The 27106-nt window shown below is 43.8% G+C and overlaps 1 protein-coding gene across 1 annotated transcript in view; it reads right to left on the bottom strand.

Moving 5' to 3' along the window:
- The window catches only part of aacs (acetoacetyl-CoA synthetase), a 63470-nt gene extending 48413 nt beyond the window's left edge, over positions 1–15057 (bottom strand). Inside the window, exons 1-3 of the mRNA XM_079516038.1 lie at positions 14765–15057; positions 10186–10289; positions 4465–4585 (exon numbers count right to left, since the gene is read on the bottom strand). Of these exons, the coding sequence (XP_079372164.1) occupies positions 4465–4585; positions 10186–10289; positions 14765–14894 (355 nt within the window). The 5' untranslated portion in view covers positions 14895–15057. The remainder of the gene's footprint in view (positions 1–4464; positions 4586–10185; positions 10290–14764) is intronic.
- Positions 15058–27106: the final 12049 nt, after the last annotated feature.

Here is a 27106-nt window from a genome sequence, read left to right as displayed (position 1 = left end):
GTGCTCCAGTTCGGTCTCTATCCTTTATATACTCTATGGCCCAGAGGGCTGATCTCTGAATGCTTTGACAGATCACAGCGGACGTATAAAACGTTGTTGACAAGGCAGGTCGCATAAGAAAGTGACGTCAGGCATCGGAGAGAGATGTGGAGGCAACGCAGAGGAGCCACAGACATCATGGCCAGGATCCTTGTCTCTCTAAGTAAACGCTCGCTGACGTTCATTGCGGCCCCCACATCGCTGTGACTGATGGGACCCTCCACGTAATCACATTAAAGCTCCTCTGTGCGCGTGTGTGTGCACGTGCGTGTGTGTGCTATTAGATCTGTTAGACACACACACGTCTTAGAAGTGCCTATCCATTACGATATGAGAGCGAGCAGGCATCGGGAGTTAAACTAATAACATGACGCATGTGCTCCGTGCTCACATCTATCTTTAATCCTCTATTTTTCCCCCTACGTTTTTTCTTTCTTTCTTTCTATCTTTCTTTCTTTCTTTCTTTCTTTCTTTCTTTCTTTCTTTCTTTCGACAATCCTTTTCCCGCTTTCCTTCCCTCTCTCTCCCTGCTTCCAGACTGATTACAACAATAAGGTCACCTTTACAGAAGCACTCTGTCTAGTGCTCTATAGATCTGGAGAGAATTGACCTTTATCTTTACAGAAGAACGGAAAACACAGCCTCTTTACTGCTGGACTGAGACCAGAGAGAGAGAGATAGAATCAGGGAAAACATTTTTTAGAAGACGAAAAATGTCATTTTGGATTGATTGGATAGCCTTTAATGACCAATATCGTAAGTTGGACCTAATTGAAATTGGCTAAAAATAGACAGTTACAGACGATATCAATTATGATGTGAATTCTGAATGCATACAGCTCCTTTATATTTCATGGGTCCTGTTTGTGTTCGTTCTGCCCCTAAAATATCGTCCCTGTCGGGTAGGATTCAAGTAAAAGAAAATAGCAAAATTGTGTTGATGCTTTCGTGGGACGCTGTAGTCTGATCAAGTAGTTGCGTTAATTTACCAAAAAGTTAGAACATGGAGATACGCGTTTTTTTTGCCCGACAACAACGATATGTATAAGCAATATAAGAAGGGGTTTTAGAGGGGCGGCTGCAGTTGAGTGGGTAGAGAGGCCACCTGGGAGTCGTACGGTTACCCCTCTGCATATTATGTTATACGGACGAGATGTTATCTTATCCGGACGAGATATCTTGTCCGGATGAGATAATTATTTTTTCTTACCATGGCCACTCAATATTCAACTCACTGCTGAATTTTTTATTTATTTTTTAATTGCATGGTGAAAGTATATGGTAAGCCCACCTGCCCACAAACAGCTGATGGTCGCCAAGGACTTATTTAACTTCTTTTTCATGATGTCCTGGAGCGCCAAGGACGTGTTTTTCGTGTTTTATAACATGGTAAAAAAGGTTTTTTTTTAGACTTTTTTTTTGAAAAAAATAAAAATATATAAAATAAAATAAAATATATATGGTGGCGGTCTGGGCCTTTTGGCGCCCCCTGGTGGCGATGAATGAGTTAAAAGGATCTCCGGCTAATAAGACAAATTATGCCTTAGAATATTATACTTGCCCTCTATAACTCAAATTAAACTAGAAAAAGTGCCCTTCTGGGCACAGGTCTCCACCAGGAGGATAGGAGTGTGTGTGATGTTTGGCAAAATGTTTAGGAGTAATATAATCATGTTGTGTGTGTGTGTGTGTGTGTGAGAGAGAGAGAGAGACGCGGCTTGGCCTGTTGTAGCGCCACCATGAGGCTGATTTGAAAACTGTCAAGTGGCATTTCTTCCTCAGCCTAGTGGGAATATGCATGCACAGTTTCACCGCAATCGGACGCCGCGGGCTACTCCTGAAAGGTTTAGAAGCCAATCGTAGGCAATGAAGGTGGATTATGAGAAATCAAACAAACGCGTCTTGATCACATGACTAGCATGTGTACCGATTTGCGTGAAATTTGGATAAAATCTGAAGGAGTAATATTAGAAAATGTGTTTTACATATGTCGGCCTCCTGGTGGCGCTATAAAGAGCAGATGTGAAAAATTCCAGGCAAAGGTTTTTCCTTGGCCTCTAGGGAGTTGGCATACAAAGTTATCTACAGATACGTGCAGTTAGAGGTAAAAACACTTTTCGGCGAGTTATAGCGCCACCATGAGGCTGAGTTGAAAATGTTCACATGGCATTTCTTTCTCGGCCTAGTGGGAATGTGCGCGCACAATTTCACGGAAATCACACGATGTGTTCATGATTTGCAGCATTTTGTTTGAAACTGAGCACTCCTGCGAACTTTGGAAGCCAATCTTAGCCAATCAGGATGGAGTCTGAAAGACCCGTTTCATTGAATGGCTCTAGAGAGACTGTGTACAAATTTGCGTGATGTTTGGACAAAATCTGTAGGTGTACTGTCCAAAAACTTGTTTTGCACAAAGCGGCCTCCTGGTGGCGCTATAACAGGCCGTTCTGGAAATTCTGGGGCAGAGGTTCATCGTTGGCATCCAGGGAGTGTGTGTGCAAAATTTGACCGGGTTAACAGTGCCGGAGATTAGCTGTTCACAGACGGACGGACGGACGGACGGACACACACACACACACACACGGACACATGGACGGACGGAGTGCAAAACATACTCTCTCCCCATGCCTTCGGCCTGGTGGAGACAAAAACAAAAACACTTTAAATATTGTATTTATTTCATAAATAGAGAATCTTTTAACAGGAACTGCTCCCATCGTAAGTTGATGATGTCATATGTCCATGTGTGGTCCAGCCATATGGAATAATATGGAATGCGCTAAAAGTATTTAAAATATTGCTTTGATGCTCATATTAACCTTAGGAAGTAATAAGTTGTTTTTTATTAGCATATGCATTCCATACATTCCAGAGGGCTGGACTAGAGCCCTGCGCGGGAGTGATTTATTGATCCCGTTCCCGCCCGCTCCCGTTGAATGAATTTTCAGACCAATCCCGCCCGCGCCCGCAATGATTTTATTTTTGACCGCCCGCGGTAACCGACCGCGTGTCCGCCGCTCCCGCCCGCAACAAAAAAGTAAGATCATTTAGTCCCGCACCATAGCGCAATTGTATCGTTTTGTCCCGCTAAACCAGCAATATTTCAATTGGGATAGGAAAAAAAATACATTTACCCAAACAGTTGCTGAGATTGAGCAGGCGTGCATGCACGAGGGAGAAGTTATGTGTGAGGAGCTGATCACAGTCACAGATAGAGGGAAAGTGTTATATTAGGCCTATTATTTATGCTATATATATTATTATTGTGTCACAGTCTCACAGTCAGACATTGCGCAGCAGCACGCACATGCATGCAGCTGGGTGGGGGGAGAGAGAGAGAGAGAGAGAGAGAGAGAGAGAGAGAGAGACTACATGCGTGTTAAAAGCCAAATATACTCATCGTTGTGTTCTGTTTCACGTTATTGCTGAGTGAGTGACGCACACAGGGAAAAGCAACAAGGGGTTTAGAAGCGAAAATGTCCGTTGTGGGGAAAAGGAACTCGATCCACGCATGCACTTCTCCAGAGTGATTAGCCTACTAATGATTGACAGGTGCGGCGGCCGCTTTGGGAGCGTGCCTGATGATGTCTGTTGGAGAGAGTGAGACTGACTCCACAGTGCTTGTCCAGCGCATGGAAATTATACGTTCTCATCAGACATTCATATTGTGCTAAATTGTAGGCTATATAAGCTCTGTATCTGGTTTATTGCGGGAGGATGCGGGAGGATGCGGGATTTGCGGCGGCCCGCTGGTTTTATCTTGACCGCCCCGTGCCCGCCCGCACGCATTTTAATACCGCCGCAGGCTCCCGTTCCCGTTGCAGCCCTCTAGGCTGGACCATATGGACATATGACATCATTAACTTGCGACAGGAGAAGTTCCTATTGAGTGAAAGATTCTTTATTTATGAAAGAAATATTTAAGGTGTTTTTATTATTTTTATTTCAGTTATAGAGGGCAAGTATAATGTTTTAAGGCATAATTGTCTTATTAGCCAGGGATCCTTTAAAAGAGACAGAGACAGGCAGACTGGCTACTCTGAGTACAAAACCATTGACGGTCACATAATTATTGCATTTTCAATATCGGTGAAAATAATCTGTTTTGAGACCGTTCCGATACCGATATGGCAAAGATATAGGGATGCCGGGGGTTTCAACAACACAGCATATTTTGATTATCACGATAATATCGTTAATCGCAATATGTCGTTTTCATATCGCCCCCATCCCTATGGCTCATACACCCTCCAATCACACCAGACCACGATCCTATTGGTTCGATCTACGTGCAGTTGACTGACTCCAACAAGCTCTCAAGGCACTTTAGATGCTAAAAAAACATTGCATGCGCATGGCCTCTGTTGCCCTAGCAACGTGTATCCCATGTGTTTGTTTGTCAGGGTGAATGCTGCGTGTACTCACTGGCTGCGTAGAGGGCAACTTTGTCCTGGTCTGCGTGTTTCAGCAGGTTTTCCGCGTAGTTTAATCTGGCCCCTTTAAACCACTCAGGAACATCCGAGATCTGTTTGGTCGCATCCACCACCTGGACACACACACACACACACACACACACGCGTGCACACACGCACACACGCATGCATGCACGCACACACACACGCACGCGCACACACACACACACACATGCGCACGCACACACACACATGCACGCACACACATACATAAGACAGACATACAGGAGGAGTTACTCACTGTAACCACTGTCCAGAGAATGTACAGGTGGATTCACAAGTGAGGATCTTTTTTTTTTTTTAATTTTTATCCCTCGATTTTGTAACCCCTTTTTTTCACCCCTGTGCCAATTATCTAATGTGATCCTGGGCTCTCTACACACCCTCCGCCAACCTAGTCCCTATATATGGGGGACATGGGGAGAGCAACAGACTTGAACTCATGCTTCCTTCCTGCCTGAGTGTCCAAGTTGCTCCTTTACACCTGACAGGGGGGAGTTTCCCTGGTTGGACGTAGCGTGTGGAAGGAACACGTTATTCCAACCAGTTCCTTTCCCCTCCATCAGGCGCCCCGGCTGGCCAGGGGGAGGCAGTTTGTTTAGAGACCAGGATTACTGCATGTTTAAGTGAGGATCTTACTGAATAGCGTACAGTGTTGCGTACATTAGACCAGATAGCAGACCATGTTTAAAACACCAAAAGGGGTTCCCGCCCAAAATGGGTTAATATGTACATTATGTACATATGTGCAATTAAGTTTGCAGTGTCTTGTGTGCTTGTCTATCTGCTATTTTTGAGAACCACTGTACCGAGCCACTGTTCTAAATCCTAAGAGTTTTCTAAAAAACGTATGTTGCTATAAAATCTATAATGACTCAGATGCTTTCCCGGCTCTAATGGGTAAAGCGATATTATCGAGCAATTTTACAAGGTGCCAGCAGGTGGACGTTCAAGTGCCTTGAATCTGTGAATGTTGTCCTTGGCGAGACGAGACAGCCACTCTGACACTGTGGCCCCTTTTCCACCCAAAAGAACGTTGGTTCCAGAAGTTAACACTTAGACCGCTATCATTTATTGAAAAATTAGGATCTAATTCACGCCAGCATTTTTTTAATTTGAGCTCTTATTTTGAAAATCCGCCATTTCCGGTCCACAACCGGTAGTCCTACGTTAGGAGTTTTCACACAGCTGGATGGGCCTTGTTTACAATGTGAATCCAGGCCGGAGCTCCGGAGAGCTCTAGATTGTCAGCTCTGTGCCGTCAAAGAAACGCTGTTTTGACCAAAAATGCCATCTGGGACAAGGAATAGGAGTTACAGGCGATTGAAAGAAATGGATAGAATGGATGATTATGGCGACGACGATCTAAGATGGGCGATCCAATGCTGTGCTAACAACACTGTGCTAACCGGCTAACGTGAGTAGCATTTTGGCTCGAGCAATCGAACGCGCTATAAAAGCTCAATTGCCGAAGGCCGTCGGCAATGGCGTTAAGCGCCAGTATCAAAATTAAGCTTCAATTGACTTTAATCGTCGGCAATGGCGCGGAAGCTGTTAACTGGTTCCGTTCGAGATCCCTGGAACCTCTACTCGGTGCTTTCATGGAATTAACCGGCTGTGAACCAGCTTACGTTTCCAAAACTTTAAAGCACCATTGTAATTTGGGGCAGGAGTCTTCAGGCAAGTTGTCAGAGGTTTGATTCCAGTCCTGGCCAGAAATGTGTCAAATATGCCCGTTCAAAGTGTCCATTTAACCATTGATATTCAATCGCCAAAGGCAGTTACAGTTTCACCTTTCTTTCTTTTTTTGATGATTTTTCAGTTGCTTTTGCCACCGTTTATATCAAATCTGCATAATAGTCACAATTTGGTTCCCAGTTCAGGGCAAGAAAAATGTATCTATATTGCTTCCGGGTTCCAAGCCAACTTCTAGGGTTCTAAACCAATTCATTTTCAGTGGAAACACTCTGAACCGGTTCAGAATGTGGCGGGAAAAGACAAGTGAACCGGTTCAACCAGCAGCCGGTGGGGAAAAGAGGCCTGCGTGTAACAGGCAAGACACGGATGCGATGCAGTCAGCTGACGCTGTGTCGTCTTGCACACAATGTCTTCAGTGTACCAGGGGCAGGAGGAGTGCCAACATGTGACATCATCATTATGCTGTGCTTTGGCTGTGTGTGTACGTCAATGGTGTAAAACTTTTAAGTATTTCCAATTTGCAATACTTTCACTACTAGTCTCACACATCACACTACATCGCAAAAGGCAAATATTGTACTTTTACTCCACTGCAATTATTTGAAAACTCTTTGCATATATAAATTATTATATTACAAATCATATATGAACCACTTTAGCCATATGTTATACCTAGTCCATTTGGAAATAGACAATCTACAAGCTGCTATTTTCAAACATTTTAGTACTTTAACTGTTGGTACTTTAAGTATATTTTGATGCCAATACTTTTTACTCAAGTAACATTTTCAACACAGGCCTTTTTATATTGTGGTATTGATACTTTTACTGAAATAAAAGTAAAATATCTGAGTACTTCTTCCGTCACGGTACTGTATGTACATTAGGGGAGTGGCGAAACACTTCACTCAGACCTTTACTGCATTGCTGTATGCTTGTTGGATGAATGTTGTGTAGTGTCATGGCCGCCCCAATGCATTTCCAATGGAAGTCACATGGTTTGTAGTCCACATTTTGGACTACAAGCTGTTGTATGGCTTTCGGCTGTGTTTCGACTGCGCCCCTCCCCCTCATACAACACAAATGTTGTGTCAAACCATGTGACTCCCATTGGAAATGCATTGGGGCGGCCATGACACTACACAACATTCATCCAACAAGCATACAGCAATGCAGTAAAGGTCTGAGTGAGGCCTTACTCTGAGAGGGTGCAAAATGGAACCGAATGCACCCTGTCACATGACTCTGAGAGGGTGCAAAATGGAACAGAATGAAACACTTTGTCACATGACTCTGAGAGGGTGCAAAATGGAACAGAATGAAACACTTTGTCACATGACTCTGAGAGGGTGCAAAATGGAACAGAATGAAACACTTTGTCACATGACTCTGAGAGGGTGCAAAATGGAACAGAATGAACCACTTTGTCACATGACTCTGAGAGGGTGCAAAATGAAACACTTTGTCACATGACTCTGAGAGGGTGCAAAATGGACCAGAATGAACCACTTTGTCACATTACTCTGAGAGGGTGCAAAATGGAACCGAATGCACCTTGGCAGAGTTACAAATGGATCAATTAGCACTGACGATTTGTACTGTGTAGCCATATCCTGGACACGGGAGGATATTGGAGGAAGACATGTGGAAGGTTGGTCTCATGGTGTTACAATTTAAGTAGGAATGCAATAGTTACTCTTTGGATTAAAACATGGTGTTCAAAAGTTCAAAATGCTTGATTTTGTCATTGTCATTCCTGTTCCTTGGTCCATTATTGCTGCTTCCATCAAAGTCAAAGTCATACGATTTGTCACACACGTTACCGCAGTGAAATTTGTTCTCCGCATTTGACCCATCTCTTGGAGCAGTAAGCCGCAGCCAAGGAGCGGTGAGCTGCAGCCGTGCCGCGCTCGGGAATCATTTGATTAACTACAGCATTAAAACATAATGCGTGTAAGAAGTGTTGTTTGAGAAACCCAGCCATTGTCAGAATTATAGTATGATGATGATGATGATGATGATGATGATGATGATGATGATGATGATGATGATGATGATGATGATGATGATGATGATGATGATGATGATGATGATGATGATGATGATGATGATGATGACGACCACCATCACAGATATGCTGTGCTGTTCATCAGACTGTGGTGAGTGTTTTCTGACTAAGGGGCCGTTCACACCTGAGAGACAGCTGTCTCTTCTGTGTGTCGCACAGCTCACAATGCATTTCCAATGGGAGTCACGTGGTTTGATGACACAACCTTGTTGCATGGGGGGAGGGGGGGGGGGGGGGGGAGGGCAGAAGACAGCCATGCAACAAGGTTGTGTCATCAAACCACGTGAGTGACTCCCATTGGAAATGCACTGTGAGCTGTGCGACACACAGAAGATACAGGAGACACTGAGGAGACAGCTGTGTCCATTACACACAACATGTAAGACGAAACTAGCTGTGGTGATTTGTGTTATTGTTGTTGTTTTTTATGTTGTTGTAGGGGTTGTGCGTGCCGACACGTGTTTTGGTCCGACGGTCATTAGACCGACAACCTACCTCTCTATCCCTAACCTTACCATAACCGCAAGCACGGGAGCAGCGCATGTTCGAGTGGTAGTCTGACCGTTGTTCCCGCATGTCAGGCTATTGCTCCGTCGGAATTACGTTCGGATCCTGCCTTGGGTCACTCTCAAGGTTGGCTGATTGACTCTACCTGAAGGTATCTAACAAAATGCTTCCGGGGATTGGGGAACACCTACAACACTATAGTGCATCTGTAAATTCCAGCAATGTAACGTAATGTACTGTCTGTCTGTCTGTCTGTCTGTCTGTCTGTCTGTCTGTCTGTCTGTCTGTCTGTCTGTCTGTCTGTCTGTCTGTCTGTCTGTCTGTCTGTACAGTGTCCAGTGTCCAGTGTAAGGGTGCAACAGTTAATCAAACTATTTAATTTCATGGATTGGGGGGGATTAGTAGATTTGATAAAAAAAATCGATTTCTCTCCCAAAAATAGGAGAAAATAGCAGATCTACAAGCTCACAGCTATTGTTACACACATCTGAGCCCCAGCTTTGACTTGAGAGTTGAGACGTGGAACGAAATATTGCACTGCAGGTGGAACATTAAACATTAGCTAACTGGGTCCACTGGGTGCTATTCTCTACGGTGTAAAGCGCGAGGGACCTTTTTCAGTTGTGGCACCAACACGAACACAGTACGGTAAATAAATAGAGGGATATACAAAGTAAAGTATGCTGAAAAGGTGAAAATAGGGCACTTGCTTTCTTGTTGTGCGAAGTCTATTTTCCTGACACGGTGTAGTAGAGGTAGGACAACAAACCTCCACCAGTGAGTGACCTGGTATTCCAGGAAGAGGGTATTGAAAGGTCACTGGGTGGTTTGACTATAGCAGGTGAATCAGACGCTCTAGTCTTCAGATAAGACCTCTGTGTCAGTGTGTGTAAAGCATGCAGCGTAACGCCAGTAGAAGGTTCACAGCGTGTTCAACCTGTGATGATTTCGCCGACTAAAGCTGTGACGAAAAATATCCTTTGACTACCTATTTTAACTGGCGAAAACTAAATAAGAAGTAAGCTATGGTGACTAAAACTATATGACTAAATGTACTGACAATTTTGTCAACAAATAAAATAAAATATAAAATGAGTGGAGATCCAGTAGACATAAAAGTAATTTTATGTTTGGTTGCGCTCGGGTGTTGCGCTCGGAAAATAGCAGATCTACAAGCTCACAACTGCGACGCGTTGTGAGCTTGTATTTTTTGTATTCTATTTTCACATGTAAAATCAGGAATAACGACACCATCCAGGCCCGCTATTTTTGTCGGGAAAAAATCAACTGCAGATGTAGTATATAAACATTCCAGGTGACAAAAAAATAGGACTCAAACTAAATTAAACTGAAACTGAATCAAAAATGTGCTGTCTAAAATGTCAACAGTGTGGAACGTGCCTCTTTGTACATGGTGGAGCTCACAACGCCGCAGTAGCGCCACACCTCTGCCCAGAACTCCGGGTAACTCTCCACTGACCACTGGTACAGGTCATTGTAGTTGGCTGGGAAAGGAAAGAAGGAGACAAAAAACAAATTGCCTGTCGTTATTACCACAGTTCCCACACATTGTTACCAATGAATTTCCAAAACCTTGGCTTTCCAAAACCTTTCCAGAATATTTAACCCAATTTCCAGGCCTGGATAACAATCAAGGTACAAATCACCCGTGCTGCGGGTTACAAATCACCCGTGCTGCGGGTTACAAATCACCCGTGCTGCGGGTTACAAATCACCCGTGCTGCGGGTTACAAATCACCCGTGCTGCGGGTTACAAATCACCCGTGCTGCGGGTTACAAATCACCCGTGCTGCAGGTTACAAATCACCCGTGCTGCGGGTTACAAATCACCAGTGCTGCAGGTTACAAATCACCCGTGCTGCGGGTTACAAATCACCCGTGCTGCAGGTTACAAATCACCCATGCTGCGGGTTACAAATCACCCGTGCTGCAGGTTACAAATCACCCATGCTGCGGGTTACAAATCACCCGTGCTGCGGGTTACAAATCACCCATGCTGCGGGTTACAAATCACCCGTGCTGCGGGTTACAAATCACCCGTGCTGCGGGTTACAAATCACCCATGCTGCGGGTTACAAATCACCCGTGCTGCGGGTTACAAATCACCCGTGCTGCGGGTTACAAATCACCCGTGCTGCGGGTTACAAATCACCCATGCTGCGGGTTACAAATCACCCATGCTGCGGGTTACAAATCACCCGTGCTGCGGGTTACAAATCACCCATGCTGCGGGTTACAAATCACCCGCGCTGCGGATTACAAATCACCCATGCTGCGGATTACAAATCACCCGTGCTGCGGGTTACAAATCACCCATGCTGCGGGTTAAAAATCACCCGTGCTGCGGGTTACAAATCACCCATGCTGCGGATTACAAATCACCGTGCTGCGGGTTACAAATCGCCCGTGCTGCGGGTTACAAATCACCCGTGCTGCGGGTTACAAATCACCCGTGCTGCGGGTTACAAATCACCCGTGCTGCGGGTTACAAATCACCCGTGCTGCGGGTTACAAATCACCCATGCTGCGGGTTACAAATCACCCATGCTGCGGGTTACAAATCACCCGTGCTGCAGGTTACAAATCACCCATGCTGCGGGTTACAAATCACCCGCGCTGCGGGTTACAAATCACCCATGCTGCGGGTTACAAATCACCCATGCTGCGGGTTACAAATCACCCATGCTGCGGGTTACAAATCACCCATGCTGTGGGTTACAAATCACCCATGCTGCGGGTTACAAATCACCCGCGCTGCGGGTTACAAATCACCCGTGCTGCGGGTTACAAATCACCCGTGCTGCGGGTTACAAATCACCCATGCTGCGGGTTACAAATCACCCATGCTGCGGGTTACAAATCACCCGTGCTGCGGGTTACAAATCACCCGTGCTGCGGGTTACAAATCACCTGTGGATTCCTGTGAGGTTAGGGTTAGGTTAGGGTTTGGGATAGTGTTAGTAATGGTCGAACTAACGAGAGGTCGAACCAATGCCACGCTACCCTACTAGGATAGGTGGTGTAGACCAGTGTTTCCCAACCTATGTGCCGCGGCGCTTTAGTGTGCCGTTTGAAATGGCCAGGTGTGCCGTTTGATTTGTCCATAGGTGGTGTCTTTATGGAGGACCGAGAGGTAATGGTGCGTTCACACGGACAGATGCAAAGACGAATGGGAGTATAATTTGGAGCAGCTACATGCATCATTGCATCGTCATCTGCCCGTGTGAAATAATGAACTCAATGGACAACTAACTGTCTGTCACAAATGACATTAGAGCTGCAGTTGTGTGCCCCACCAGGGATTTGAACCCGGGCCTCCCGCATAGGAGGCCTAATAATTGCTTACCGCTAAGCCAAGAGACAGTGCCCACTTGGCATGGGGAGATACTTTGCTTATGAACACTTATTGATCTTCAGGCAGTGGGCGAAATATAATATCACGATATGTGTTCAAGCAGTATCACGATACACTATAAATATCACAATATTTTCTTTCATGCGGTTTTTAGGGTTATTGTTCAAGTTACTTAACAGTACAACCTCCTACAAGGTAACAGAAACTAAAAGGAGTAACAGAACATTTAGACCAAAATACGTATTAATTTTGACTAATGAAACTGTCGTTCAACTGCAAATCATGGAATGCACAATATCTCTGAAAAGGCATATTGTGGAGACATGGTATCAGTTATCACGATACGATATTAATCACCATATTGCCCACCACTACCTGTAGGTTTTCTACACGACACCAGGGTCTAAATGTCTCAATGGAAGAGCATCGAGACCACCTCCAACCACTGTGTTAGTTATATTGTATTACCCATACTCTGTCATACAGATTGATTAAAATAATGTTTTAATTATTATTATTAGTAGTAGTTCTTGATTGCAGATTGAAGAATAGCTAACTGTGTCAGAGAGGATCACTGCACTGAGTAATAATACATGAATGAACAGTATGTCCTCCCAAGCTGCTTGCCTCTCTCTCCCCCCCCCACCCCCCCACATCCACACACTCCACGATTACATAATATTGCCTCACTCACTCAGTCTGTCTGTCTGTGTGCCAGCCAGGGCATCTATTCATGCTGGAGTAACCAACGTTTTTTTTTTTCCTTTAAGCATTCCGTCCCCAGCTCAAGTAGCCTAAATACTAATACCCATTGACACATAACGGCTGGCTGGTTTGCAACCAGCACTGCATGAAATGCAAACTAACAAACCTGCAACGGTGCAGTTTTTCCATGCGAAAACAGCACAACACAAAAGCTGCATGATATATGAGAATAATGACGGTGATGGTGAATGGTGTGTTTACGTCATCATTACATATTTAGCCAGTTAGGAGGCATGCCAGATGCAGGGCTATTAGCTACTCCATGGCATAGTGCAAATACCCAACAGCTGTAAACCCATAGACAACTGTGTGGCACACATTAAATGTGTTAATGTATTCATTTGTAACTCTGAGAGTGTTTCCAAATCGAACCAAAATGACCCATATGGGGTCCATTTGGTTCCATTTGTACTGTATGTTAATAGTAATATTGCTATAGGCTATTATGTGTTGTGTGTATGGGCATTGCAACTGAAATTATACTAGAAAGCTTACTGTAGCTGCACAGACAGACAGACAGTCGTCTGACTGTCTGGCTTTGCCAGCCAGCCAGCCAGCCAGCCAGCCAGCCAGTCAGCCAGACAGACAGACAGACAGACAGACAGACAGACAGACAGACAGACAGACAGACAGACAGACAGACAGACAGACAGACAGACAGCCAGCCAGACAGCCAGCCAGCCAGACAGACAGCCAGCCAGCCAGACAGACAGACAGACAGACAGCCAGACAGACAGACAGACAGACAGACAGACAGTCAGACAGACAGACAGACAGACAGACAGTCAGACAGACAGACAGCCAGAGTGTGTTACTTGCTGGTATTGAATGACTGAAAAAAGGCTGTAATGCATTAGACTCCTTCTCCATTTAATCCAAGACAACTAGCTCCTCGTGTGTATGCGTGCGTGTGTCACACGCACGCATACACACATGCATACACACATGCATACACACACACACACACACACACACACACACACACACACACACACACACAATTACACATACACATACACATACACATACACATACACATACACATACACATACACACACACACACACACACACACTAGAATTGTTTTTATTTTGATCTGCACAAGGAGCGCAATAGATAATAACAACTACAAGATAATAGATCCAAACACCGATCAGAAGAATCCTTAGCCACTCAAGGATAAATGAAACATGGTCTTCTCCAGATAGACATACTGTCCATAATAGTTGAGACAGAACAGTATTTAGCCAACTTGTTTGTATTTGTCTTTTGCAATCCTCCCAAAATGCAGGCCACGGAGGACAAGTTTGTGAACACAGCCCAGACTCCCAAACACAAGGACAATAGTTATAATCGAGATAGTTATAATAGACAATAGTTATAATAGACATAGTTATAATAGACAATAGTTATAATAGACATGCTATAACCTAGATTTTTCTAATCATTAATGAGCACAATATATGGGGTATTTATCTTGCAGTGAATTGAATTGACATGGCATTGTGATCAAACCAGTCTAGTCCTATCTACAGTGCATTCATTCATTCATTCATTCATTCATTCTGTGTCTGTCTCTCTGATTAATTCTCTCAGCTCTTTCTGTATCTCTCTCTGTGTGTGTGTGTGTGTGTGTGTGTGTGTGTGTGTGTGTGTGTGTGTGTGTGTGTGTGTGTGTGTGTGTGTGTGTGTGTGTCATTCATTCATTCATTCATTAATTCATCCTGGCTTTGTATCTCTCTCATTCATTCTCTCCTCGGTTATTTCTGTATTTGTATATCTCTCTCTCTCTCTCTCTCTCTCTCTCTCTCGCTCTCTCTCTCGCTCTGTGCCACTCACCCAGATTAAGTCCGTAGTCCCTGTTCACCTGGGTCCTGAACTTGTCCATCTGTGTGTTCTTCTTCGAGTCCGGGTACCACAGCACCTTGTTCTCCATGTCCATGATGGTGTCGCTCTTGTCCTTAGACATTATTGTTTTGTTTTTTTAATGTAATATAGTAGTCCCAGTCTCCAGTTACACACACACACAGTGTCACCTCCAGACGGCTCAGTGCAGTTAAGGTTATTGGCGACACGCGGGACAACAGTAGTGACAGTGACAGCTACAGGAGGGTGTCTCTCTCAGGGCTCTGTCTGTGTCTCTCTCTCTTCCTGAGCGTGGAGGAGGCTAGCAGCAGTGGATAAAAGGTAAACAACATCCCATGTCGCGAGGGGACCGCCCCCGGCTCTCATTGGCCAGTCGGCCGGCCGTCTGTCTGCGAAGCCGACCAATGAGCCACCCGCCTGACGACCCGTCGGCCAATCGCAATCACACGAGCCGTTCCGCTGGGCCATGGGATCAGAACGCCCATGGGATAGGGGCGGGCCCGACCCCATATGTGGCCCCGCCCCACACACAGGAGAAGGCTGTGTTCAAGAGCGCTCTCTGGGTCCCTAAAAATGATTATAGGTTATTGACTTTTGTGCACCTAAAAATGAATATATAGGTTATTGTATCAGACTGAGGAGGATTATTGCCGTTTATAGCTGCCGTTTATTTCGTTGACTGTTATATGTGAGTAATATTTCTACCAACAATACATATGTGAATGAAAATGTACAGGACAAACTTATTATAAATTATAATTTTGGTCATAGTTTATGCTAACAAAAGTAAAATTTTGGTCAGAAACGAGTGACCAGTGATTTTTCTTTTCTTTTCTTTTCTTTTCTTTTCTTTTCTTTTCTTTCTTTTCTTATCTTTTCTTACACATACAAATACAAATACAGCAACATATGTTTTTAATGTTAATTTATTTAAAAAAAATGTAAATCGTTTTCTATTGCAACACATAAGACTAAGGATCTATACATTGTCATAATTTATTAGTTTTGTGCAACACATTGAGCTTGCAGATCTGCTATATTCACACTACAGTAATAAGACTTAGTACTGTAGTAGTACTGTAAAAAAAATTGACAGTACCAAAAAAATTGTATAGCAAAAATCGGCCTCCTGGTGGCGCTATAACAGGCCCATGTGAGAAATTTGGGGAAAAGGTTCAGCTGTGGCATCCAGTGTGTGCAGTTTGGCTGCGATCAAGCCAACAATGCCAGAGATTAGCTGTCCACAGACGGACAGACGGACAGGGTGCAAACATTCTCTCCCCATGCCTTCAAGTTCGGCCTGGTGGAGACAATAAACCACATCACAAAATAAAGGTGGTTATGGCAGTTCATAAATTAATATGCATTTAGTTTTGCTGCATATCATTAGAATTGTATCAGTTGAAGCAGGAATTTAAAACATAATGAACTGTTTGACCTGATGAACGTCTTGAACGTGTCTTGGATGTATAGGCTATCAGGGTTTCCATGCTTCATGTGCACAACAGACGGAGGGCGCGAGGTAAACGCACTCGGGTAAACTAGCCTGTCAAAACGTCGACGGGCTGTGATTGGCCCGTAGCGCTCTGGTCCCACATCAGCCCACGGATCTGTCTATGCACGGGGCGGGACCTTTCTGCTGGAATGGCTTTCCCCCTGACCAATGAGGAGAGGATTCTGCACGTTGAGGCAGGCGTTCCGGGCGTTCCAGCCATATGGGAGAGACGGAATGTGAGGGGGTGTGCCCAATCAGAGAACAGCAACAGTGACCGTCCTCCATGTCTGTCTGTATGGCGGTGCTTTCCAAAGTGCAAACTGAAAATCTTTCAGTTGTGAAAATTCTATTCTATTCTATTCTATTCTATTCTATTCTATTCTATTCTATTCTATTCTATAGCGTTGTGTTGTGTTGTGTTGTGTTGTGTTGTGTTGTGTTAAACTAATGTAGATAGACCAATTCATTACTGATTTAACATAGACAGGCAGGCAGGCAGGCAGGCAGGCAGGCAGGCAGGCAGGCAGGCAGACAGGCAGGCAGGCAGGCAGGCAGGCAGGCAGGCAGGCAGGCAGGCAGTGATTGATTTAAATATGTATTAACAGTTTGCAGAATTACAGTACATTTCAAGCACAACTCAATACAAAGACTGTTAACTGTGAGTGGACGACCCAATAAAGCATTACACTTGTTTACAAGAGGGTCCACCTTGTTCAATTCATCAAAACATTTAGAAACGTACAAATAGACACTTCTATATAGTCAAAGAACAGAACAGGAATTCATCATAAAGGAGGTAAAAAGGGAAAAGAAACATATACAGTCAGTGAGGGGGAAAACAAAGGGGGGGGGGGGGATTTCCGATTTTACGGGTGCCAGTTTCGAATTGTAGCCGTCCGTAGGTGCCAGAGTGTGTTACATGTCAGACAGATCCAGGGTAAAGATATAGTACATGTGTGAAACACACAAAACATGTCTTATCATGTTGTGCAGTATCCTAGAGACTAGAGAGTACCCTAGAGAGAGAGTATCAGTAAAATCTACAGAAAAGAGTTATAGCATTGCAACAATATAGACCGAGCTTTGTGATGTGTTGTGAGCTTGTAGATCTGCTATTTTCAAAAGACTTTATACTGACAAACATAGGCCTACAGCATAGGCCTACAGCACATTAATGAGTACTTTTACTTTTGGTACTTTCAGTATATTTTAATGCTAATAGGCTACCTTTGTACTCTTAATCAAGTACATTTTGAACTTTGAATTTTGACTTTCTATTTGTGGTATTGACACTTACTTAATAAAAAATAAATAAAAAAAGAGGAATTCTTCCACCACTGTGCCAGCGACAGTTAGTTTAGTTTAGTTTATTTGATCATCTTCACAGTAACAAAACAGCTTAACACACGGTTACATAACCAAAAGGAACTGGAGGTGATCAAAAGGAGCAGTAGGCCTATAGCAAACCCCTCAGCATTCTTCAAAGTAGTGTTGATTTTCACAGCAACCAAACAAGCTTGGTTGCATGCTGAAACTGAAAATAGAATATCTACAAGCTTGTAGATCTGCTCTTTTCAAAGCACAACCAAACATGAAATGACTTGTCTTTTAGTTCAACTGGATCTCTTCTCCACTAGTCCCTCCCTAACATTTTACTCTATTTTGTATTTGTTGACGAAACTGTCAATAATAGGCCTATTTAGTCTTAGTTTAAGTCATCATATATAGCTTAGTTGCAGATTTAGTTTTGATGTAGTTTTTGTCCGTTAAAAAAGGTAGTTGACGAAAAATGTGTCATCATAGTTTTAGTTGATGAAATCAACACTGCTTGAAAGATAAGTGCTGTGTATAGGACCTATACTATAGGTCTTCAGCAGTGAAAAGCAGCTAGTGAATGCATGGGGGTTAATTCATTCTACTGTCCATTCAACAATGATACATGGGTTCACTTTCTTCAGCCATGTGGTGTGGCAATGTAGAGAAAGCAGGACTGCTTTCCAAAGCAGCTGGCTCAGCAGCAGGTATTTCACAATGATGGATATGCAACATGTCTCTTTGCTCAGCACTGAAATGGGGGAATAGCCTAAAGTAGCCTACATTGGTAAGTACAGGACAATTGCTGTAGAAATGTAATACATAGTTTGACGGAATGATGATTTTATTTTATTTGAAAGACTATTTTATTCTGAAACAATATAACAATTCAGGAGCTGTACTCATGGGAAGACAGGGGCCCTATCTTCTAGCGGCCCCTAGAGGCTGATCTGCTCCTTACACTGAAAGTGATTTGAACTGCATATGACCCGCCATCCTTAAGCCGGATCACTATATATTTAAAAAATATATATAATAATAATAATAATAACTAGAAACGAATCGCTGCAAGCAGCGTTAAGGCAGGACCAAGCAGGAAGGCAATAAGAATAATATGCACAAGAAACATGAAAGACTAAACTTGAGAAAAAGACCATGGAATTGTGACAGGGTCGGTTTTTTATAGTGGGAGGCAGGTAAGGGTTCTTGAAGACTCACACACAGAGTTGGCGGTGCCCAGATTTGAACCCATGACCTTGTGTTGCAAAGGCAAGAGCTCTACCTACCGAGCTAACAAGCAAAATCATTCAGTGTTTTTGTAGCAAGTTGCGCAAGGATAACTAATGATAAGGTGGGTATAAAGATTTATGAATTGATTGCGTATAAACCAGAAAATATACCAGATTCGGATGAGGAGCTCAATGAGTGAAAACCAATGAAATGAGTCTGAAACAGGTTAACTGAAAATGTATTATTAAACTTCAGAGAAAATAAACAGCTTTGAACATTCATGAAAAACAAACAAATGGGGCCCACTTTAAGTTGTTGACTTGAAAAGTCCCAGTTCAGTTCATGGAAAGCAGGGGGGGGGGGGGGGGGTTCAGAGTTCTGGGTCGGCTCGCCAGGAATCCTTTCAGGATACAAAAACCTGAACTGAAAGGCCAGGTGTCCAAATCAGTCCATGTTTCAAAATCACTGTTGTACAACATCAAATAATCTATCAAGTCATGAGTAAAGAACCTGATTTGATCAGGATCAAGTTCTTTATACACGTTTCCCACTAAACAAATCAGTTTCTAGCATTGTTACGTCCCTTTAAACTTGGCTCAACCAAGGGCTAACATAAAAGGACACAAAGTCAGATCAAAAGTTTACAAAGATATTACACATTTATTTAAAAAAGCTTTCGTGCATTTTGATCAAAGATCCTGGGAGGAGATGCATTTTAATTGATTTTCATATAATTCAAAATGGGCGGGTGATCTAGAGGTCAGAGGTCAAAAGTAACAGCACGGAACTTGTTCGGCATGAGGAGACGCATATGTGTGTCGAGGTTCATGAGCTATGCCTGGTCAAAGTTTGCATTTTCAATATAGCGCCACCCTTTGGCCAATGGTTGTGGGCTTCGCATCCACACCGTTTGGCATGGCCCTCTACCATATCTCCAAATATCGCGAAAACCGACTGCACGGTTCAGCCAGAACTGCTATTTTTGGCGGAAGAAAATAAATAGCAATTCCAAAAAAGGACCAAGTCCTTTCAGGACTGCTTGGTCCTTTAATAATAATAATAATAATAGAAAATAAAGTTAACATTTGGGCTCTATTGGAAAGGTATTGGGCTCACTCAGATGAGTTCCTCTACTGCGATCATGGCATCACCAAAATGTTTGCCACAATTTCACAATTTCATTGACCGTATCATATATAAACTTCATCAGGGCCACAAATGACCAGACCCCAGTCCCCAGTGACACATTTAAGTCATAATCACACCATGTGTTAGACATGTGAAATGAATATGGTAAGGTCCTCTGTCATGACAGCAATCACAGATACTGTGACTGTACACCATAACAAAATCCAGATCACAATCAAGATGAGACAGTTCCAAGTGCTAAAAGACAGAGAGCATACATTTACATATTCAGTTACTGCGAGAGTGAGGTCTATCCAATTGTCAAAGGAACATTCACCTATTTTCAACATATCTTGTTGAATGTATGTATTGGTCCTCACTAAGGCTCATAATAAGATGGGACCATTTCTGTCTACTCACTCTTCCTAAAGGTATACTTTGGACAGTTCAGAAACCTGCCTACCAATGACATCATTATGAGGATTAAAAGCTAATAGAAACTACAGCCTTTCTTTCATGGAAAGTTGGCAAGCTGAAATAGAAGCCATTGCATCATGATGCCGTTGCATCAATGAGAAGCGTTGCAATAAATCATGTTTGAAATTGCAAAATCAACCGATGATGTCATAGAGTGAATAGCAGATCTGTGCTGTAGATCATCTATTTTTGCCGAGAGTTATTGATAGTGCTCCTCCTTGAAACATGCACATCATTCATGTTCATGCTCACTTCCATTCAGTAGTTGAGATGCGTGTGGATCTTCATCAAATATCAAGGCAGAGGCCTGGGCCGTGGTTCAGCGGTCCAGGCACCTTGGCCGGTAGCCCGAGCCTGGCAGTGTGCCGTGGGCTCGACTCCTTATCCTAACGGCCTTCACTGCATTGCACCCCATGCCCCCATCCCCCCCCATCCCTCTCCCCCATTTCCTGTCAGCCTACTGTCTGTCCCTCTATAAAAAATATAAAATACAGGCGAAAGCCACAAAAAAACAGATCAAGGCAGAGTCCATTCCATTGAGCAACATCTGTAATTGTGGTGAAAGTATCGGACTGTGTAATTACTTTTTTCTCTGAACTCTGCATTCCCATTATCTTATCAAAATATGCTTGTGAGGCAATAGTTTGTGTGTGTGTGTGTGTGTGTGTGTGTGTGTGTGTGTGTGTGTGTGTGTGCGTGCGTGCGTGCGTGCGTGCGTGCGTGCGTGCGTGCGTGCGTGCGTGCGTGCGTGCGTGCGTGCGTGCGCGCGTGCGTGCGCGCGTGTGTCCGTGTGTGGGGAGCATGTTGAAGAATGTTAGCAATTGTATCAATTATTTGGGATTAAGGAAGAAAATACACATTTTTAAAAGAGTTAGAGACGTCATGCAAGGTTAACGGTTAACATACATTTTTAATTAAATAGTTACATTTTATCAAACACAAATAGGCTATCAGGATATTTAATTTAAATAACCATACTGTTACTGTATATCCACACCTGCCATATATGAATGACCACAGGGAGGATTTCAAAAGCAGAGGCATGGATTCCCATCACACCAGCAAATCAGCCCTGTTTCTGTCTTGCATTTTCTGATCTCGTGTCACACAGCATACTTGTGTGTGCTGTGCTGTGTTAATACAATTGGTTTGTAGAATAACTGTTCATTCATAATATCACTCACCAATGACAAACCATATGATTCATAAATGTATGGCATGCATATACCGGTATATCAATATTCAGATATTAACCTGCGGGCCACATTAAGTAAGTGAAGGTGGGCGCCGCATGTGGCCCCCGGGCCACCCGTTGCCCATGTACGACCTATCAGCGGTTCCCAAACCTTTTTGGCCATGCACCCCCGTTACCTCCTGACCTAGCTCCCCCACATGGAAATACAAATTGCATAAGCTATATATATTTCCTATATATGCACATATATGAACCTGAATATGGCATATATATGCAGCATATAGGCTGTATACTGCATATACTTGCCATATATTGGCATAATACAGTATGTTAAATATATTTACTGTATAATAAATCCATAGCACCACCATTAGCCATGTCGGGCACCCCCTAGAAGGCGCTCGCGCACCACAAGGGGTGCACGGGCACCCCCTAGAAGGCGCTCGCGCACCACAAGGGGTGCACGGGCACCCCTAGAAGGCGCTCGCGCACCACAAGGGGTGCACGGGCACCCCCTAGAAGGCGCTCGCGCACCACAAGGGGTGCACGGGCACCCCCTAGAAGGCGCTCGCGCACCACAAGGGGTGCACGGGCACCCCCTAGAAGGCGCTCGCGCACCACAAGGGGTGCACGGGCACCCCCTAGAAGGCGCTCGCGCACCACAAGGGGTGCACGGGCACCCCCTAGAAGGCGCTCGCGCACCACAAGGGGTGCACGGGCACCCCCTAGAAGGCGCTCGCGCACCACAAGGGGTGCACGGGCACCCCCTAGAAGGCGCTCGCGCACCACAAGGGGTGCACGGGCACCCCCTAGAAGGCGCTCGCGCACCACAAGGGGTGTACGGGCACCCCCTAGAAGGCGCTCGCGCACCACAAGGGGTGCACGGGCACCCCCTAGAAGGCGCTCGCGCACCACAAGGGGTGTACGGGCACCCCCTAGAAGGCGCTCGCGCACCACAAGGGGTGCACGCACCACAGTTTGGTGTGGGTCAAATGATTATGTGAACACCACAGCTGCTAGACTAGATTAATGAACAACTACCAGATATCCAAGAAGATGTGGTTCTATTCACCTGGACAGTTACACACACAAAGCACACATCATGTATGCGTGTATTAAAATAAATACACTGACAGCTGAAAACTGACTCCAACTCACAGTAGATGAGTTGGAGCCATAATGTAAAAACAATAAACATTATATGTGTGAAACTAGATAAATTATTAAGAGCCGCATCTTGACCCGACCAGTCAAAGAATATGGCAAGGTGGAGCACTTATAATTACATGTGCAGTATCAGTTATAGTATCATGTACGATATCAAAATATAAAACACACACACACACACACACACACACACACACACACACACACGACTGTAAGGTGGAAGATTACTTCTCACTCACTTCATAATGTCTTGCCAAAAATTACATAATGTAATATTATGATATGATTGTGTTGTAATCGACCCTCCTGGTGAATGTCACTCAGTCCAATCCAGGTCACACGCTCTGCTGGGTCAAAGGTCCTGATCAGGGAGCGGACGGAGTTGTGCTGCTCACCAGGACTGTGGACGGACATGCTGAAAATAACAGCTTGTCCCAAAATGCCAACCTGGTGTCCGGGACACCAGGTTGGCATTTTGGGACAAGCTGTTATTTTCAGCATCGGCCCAGGTCATCGATGTAGCAACGTACTTGTAGCAGCTGCCGGAGAAGCTGTACCAGAACAATGGACAGGCTCAAGCGGTGTGCACGGTGCCTAGCGACAGGCCCAGCAAGCACAGGAGATGAGGGATCATGGTAGGGAAAAGGAACTGGCACTAAACATACAAAGTGTATACTGAGTTTAAAGGTGGCCTTACACTAGCCGATAATCGGGCATTTTTGACCCAGGGGGTGCCCGAGCGATCAAAGCACGATCGGGATCGGCCCGATCAACATCAAGAATGTTTGATATTTGCTCTGCCCGCTCCGATTATCCTGTAGTGTGTGGTGCTATCAGATTTCAGATTGAAAAAAAACGGCTAGTGTAAGGCCACAAAGATCAGTGATCTTAGCAATTTGTGCGTAGCATGGGGTGTTGTGAAGTGTGCGTAGCATGGGGTGTTGTGAAGTGTAATAAATCAAGAAAAGGAGACTAACTGCCAAGCTACACCAGGCTTTTCTCGCGCATTTCTCGCACGTTTTCTCCCACGCGTGCGTTTAATTTAGGTCCAGTCCTATTTAAAAAAACGCACGCGCGAGCCGCGCGTTTACCCTAAACGCACGAGAAAAGCCTGGTGTAGCTTGGCCGTAAAGGGAAACTGGGAGCACTGGGGTCAGGCCCAATGCACCTAATTGGAAACCTCAAGTTGGCCCCGCCCACGTGGGAGACACATGCAATAGGGGACTACACAATACACAGACACAATACAGGCCTTTCAGGCCAGGCCAAAGGGCCTGTGACAACAGTACATGGCAATTAGACTTAGATAGCATTTGAAACAGACTTATAGCATGTCATGTAGACAGCACAATAAGTGCATTGTATGTAGTCATAGCACTTCATAGTATATATGTACAGCATAGTATAGCATATATGTATAGTTTATATGTATAGTGTCATTATATAGATATGTTCTAGTTACGTTCTTATCTTAAGCATGTTTCTTGATAAACTGCATTTTACATATGTGATGTATTCCCATGCTTTTTTGTTCTTGCTTAATGTGAGTCGCTCTGGATTAAGAGCGTCTGCTAAATGCCTAAATTGTAATACAAAATAAGTTTGATTAGTCAAATCATACCTTTAACACCCATCATACAAATTTGATCCATTCGAACAGGGATGAAAAGTGTTGAACTCTTTGGCCCAGGAGATGGCGCACTAGTTTCACTAGCTTCCCTCTGACTTGTGACTGTCGTTCTAATTTAGTACAGCATTTTTAGACAGTGTAACATTAACTGTACGTAGCCTGCCCTGCTGGCTGTGAGCTGTTTTTTTATTTTTTTCTCATTTAGTAAGTGTTTTTAGACAGTGTAACATTAAGTGTGTATAGCCTGCCCTGCTGGCTGTGATTTTGCCAACAGGTCTATCATTCTTGTGACTGAAAATGCCCTTGTTAGATTTGGTTTAGTTACACCTTATTAACACCTACAGTATACAGTAGGCATATACAACATACACAGCAATATAAAATAAAACAACTAACACTGTGGTAAATACAATGTTCTTGATCAGTGTAGTGTACATAGGCTACAGTACGCTTATTCTGTGTTATTTGTAATATTAAATTGCAGTGTTCTAATACTGCAGAGGTACAATAATGTATTCAAGCGTTTGTTAACACTATGTGAAAGTCCAATGTTCTTTACAATGGAGACAGGAAAAAAAACACAAAGATATTGAATGTGTATTTATTATGGAGACCCAGCACAAGTGTTGAATCAGACAATCCAGCCATTACTGACTGACTGCACGAGATTTACAAACAGAAGGATGAGTCCAATGACACGGTATATCATTCCATTTGGTAGGAAAGTTAACATGCACACAGTTTTCACCACCAGCATTGTCTGGCTGTCCCTCACTCCACAAGGTGTAGCCCAGTTTGGACCCATCAGACCACATCCATGCACCCTCCTTCTGAGTGTCACTCAGGCCAGTCCAGGTCCATTCCTCCGCTGGGTCAAAGTTCTTGATCAGGTTTCGGACAAAGCTGTGCTCACCAGCACTGTGGATGGACACCAGGTTGGCATTTTGGGACAAGCAGTTGAGTTCTGCGTCAGCCCAGGTCATACCTGCAGTGGTGGAAGTAGCATATACCACAATATAAGTACAAAACTTTTGGCATCATAGCATACTTACAGTAAGTTACAGTAACAAAGTGTGCCAGTGTAAGTAGGCCTACTTATTATGCAGAATGGCACACTTCATACATTTATTCAAAATGTATCAAGTTCAACAGACAAAAAGCAGCCCTATAAGCTACACAAAGTACAATATTTGCCTCTGAGACATTGTGGAATAGAAGCAATTTATAATAACTATAACTATATATTATTGGAAAATGTATATGCTCAGGTAAAGTAGACATACTGTACCTCAAACTTACTTAAATACAACACTTGATTAAACATACTTAGTTACTTTGCACCACTACATACCTGTAGCTACATACTTGTAGCAGCGGCCATTGAAGCTGTACCAGAACATTGGACAGTTTCCGCGCTGTAGCTTAACCTCAGCCGAGTCAGCAGTGTTCAGTGTGCCTAGAGCCAGGCCCAGCAAGCAGAGGAGATGAGGGATCAGCAGCATGTCGACCTGAGGTTGTCTCAGTGGAGCGTGGGTCTCCTTGATCTGTGCTGAGAACAGGGCCGTTATATACAGCTGATAGGTGGCGTGCCTTTTTATCTGTTGCACAGAGGGTATCTGCAAACTAGAAAAACATCGCCTGCAGGGTGTTTTGGCCCTGCCTACCTGAGAGTGCCCCCATAGGGGCCCATACTCCCCACCACTTCCCAATAATCTAGTTTAGCAGCTGTGGTGTTCACATAATCATTTGACCCACAAACATCCCACATGCACACACGCACACACTCACACATGCCGACTGTAAGGTGGAAGATTACTTCGTTTCAGTCTGACAGAATTAAAGTCAGTCGTTTGTCCTCACTCACTTGTCTTCATGTCTTGCCAAAAATGACATAATATAATATTATGAGTTACATAATACACTTCAGACAGAAAACGATACAGAGAAGTTCAGTTGTGTTTAACTTTGGGTCAATAAGGTTGTTTTATACTGATAAGTACAAGTATCTTGGATTGACCTTAGATGAGCACATGACATTTATTTAATGATGCTGTCAATATCCTAGCTCAGTCAGCGGGCAGGGCACTGGGCTCTGTCATGAAAAAGTTAAACATTGTGGATATTTAGGATGCAGTACTTATACACAACTTTAGGAATCAGGCGTATGTCCGGTATCTGTCTATAGAGCTATTAGATCCTTCCATAAATTGACTCCAGTGCTGGCAATTAATTGGATGGGAACCTCCAAGCATCAGACACAAATGTCAAATGGTACGACTATGGAATAGACTTGTGAAGATGTCTGATGAGAGACTCACAAAAATATCTTTAATTGGGACCCTGGACATTTTTTTATTTTTCAAAATAGATTACAATGTAATGTTCATCAAATTAGAAATACAATGTTCTCTATATATAAAGAAAACTGGTGTAGGGACCTATGGTACAAACCTAAGTCGCGGACACAGTAGAACCTTATGTGAAGTATAATTTAAACAAAAGACAACATCTCTCTGTACACAAATACGGTCAGGAACATTACCATTAGCACAGGAGACTGGCAGGTGAGAGAGAGAGATATTGCTTGTTCTGTGAACTTGGTGAAATTGAAAATGAGGTTCACTTTTTGTTTTATTGCTCTAAATATGATGACACAAGGGACATTTTGGTCAATAAGAT

The sequence above is a fragment of the Electrona antarctica genome (assembly GCF_951216825.1).
Source record: "Electrona antarctica genome assembly, chromosome: 12".
Classification (NCBI taxonomy): Eukaryota; Metazoa; Chordata; class Actinopteri; order Myctophiformes; family Myctophidae; genus Electrona; species Electrona antarctica.
This window is presented reverse-complemented; position numbering and strand designations above follow the sequence as displayed.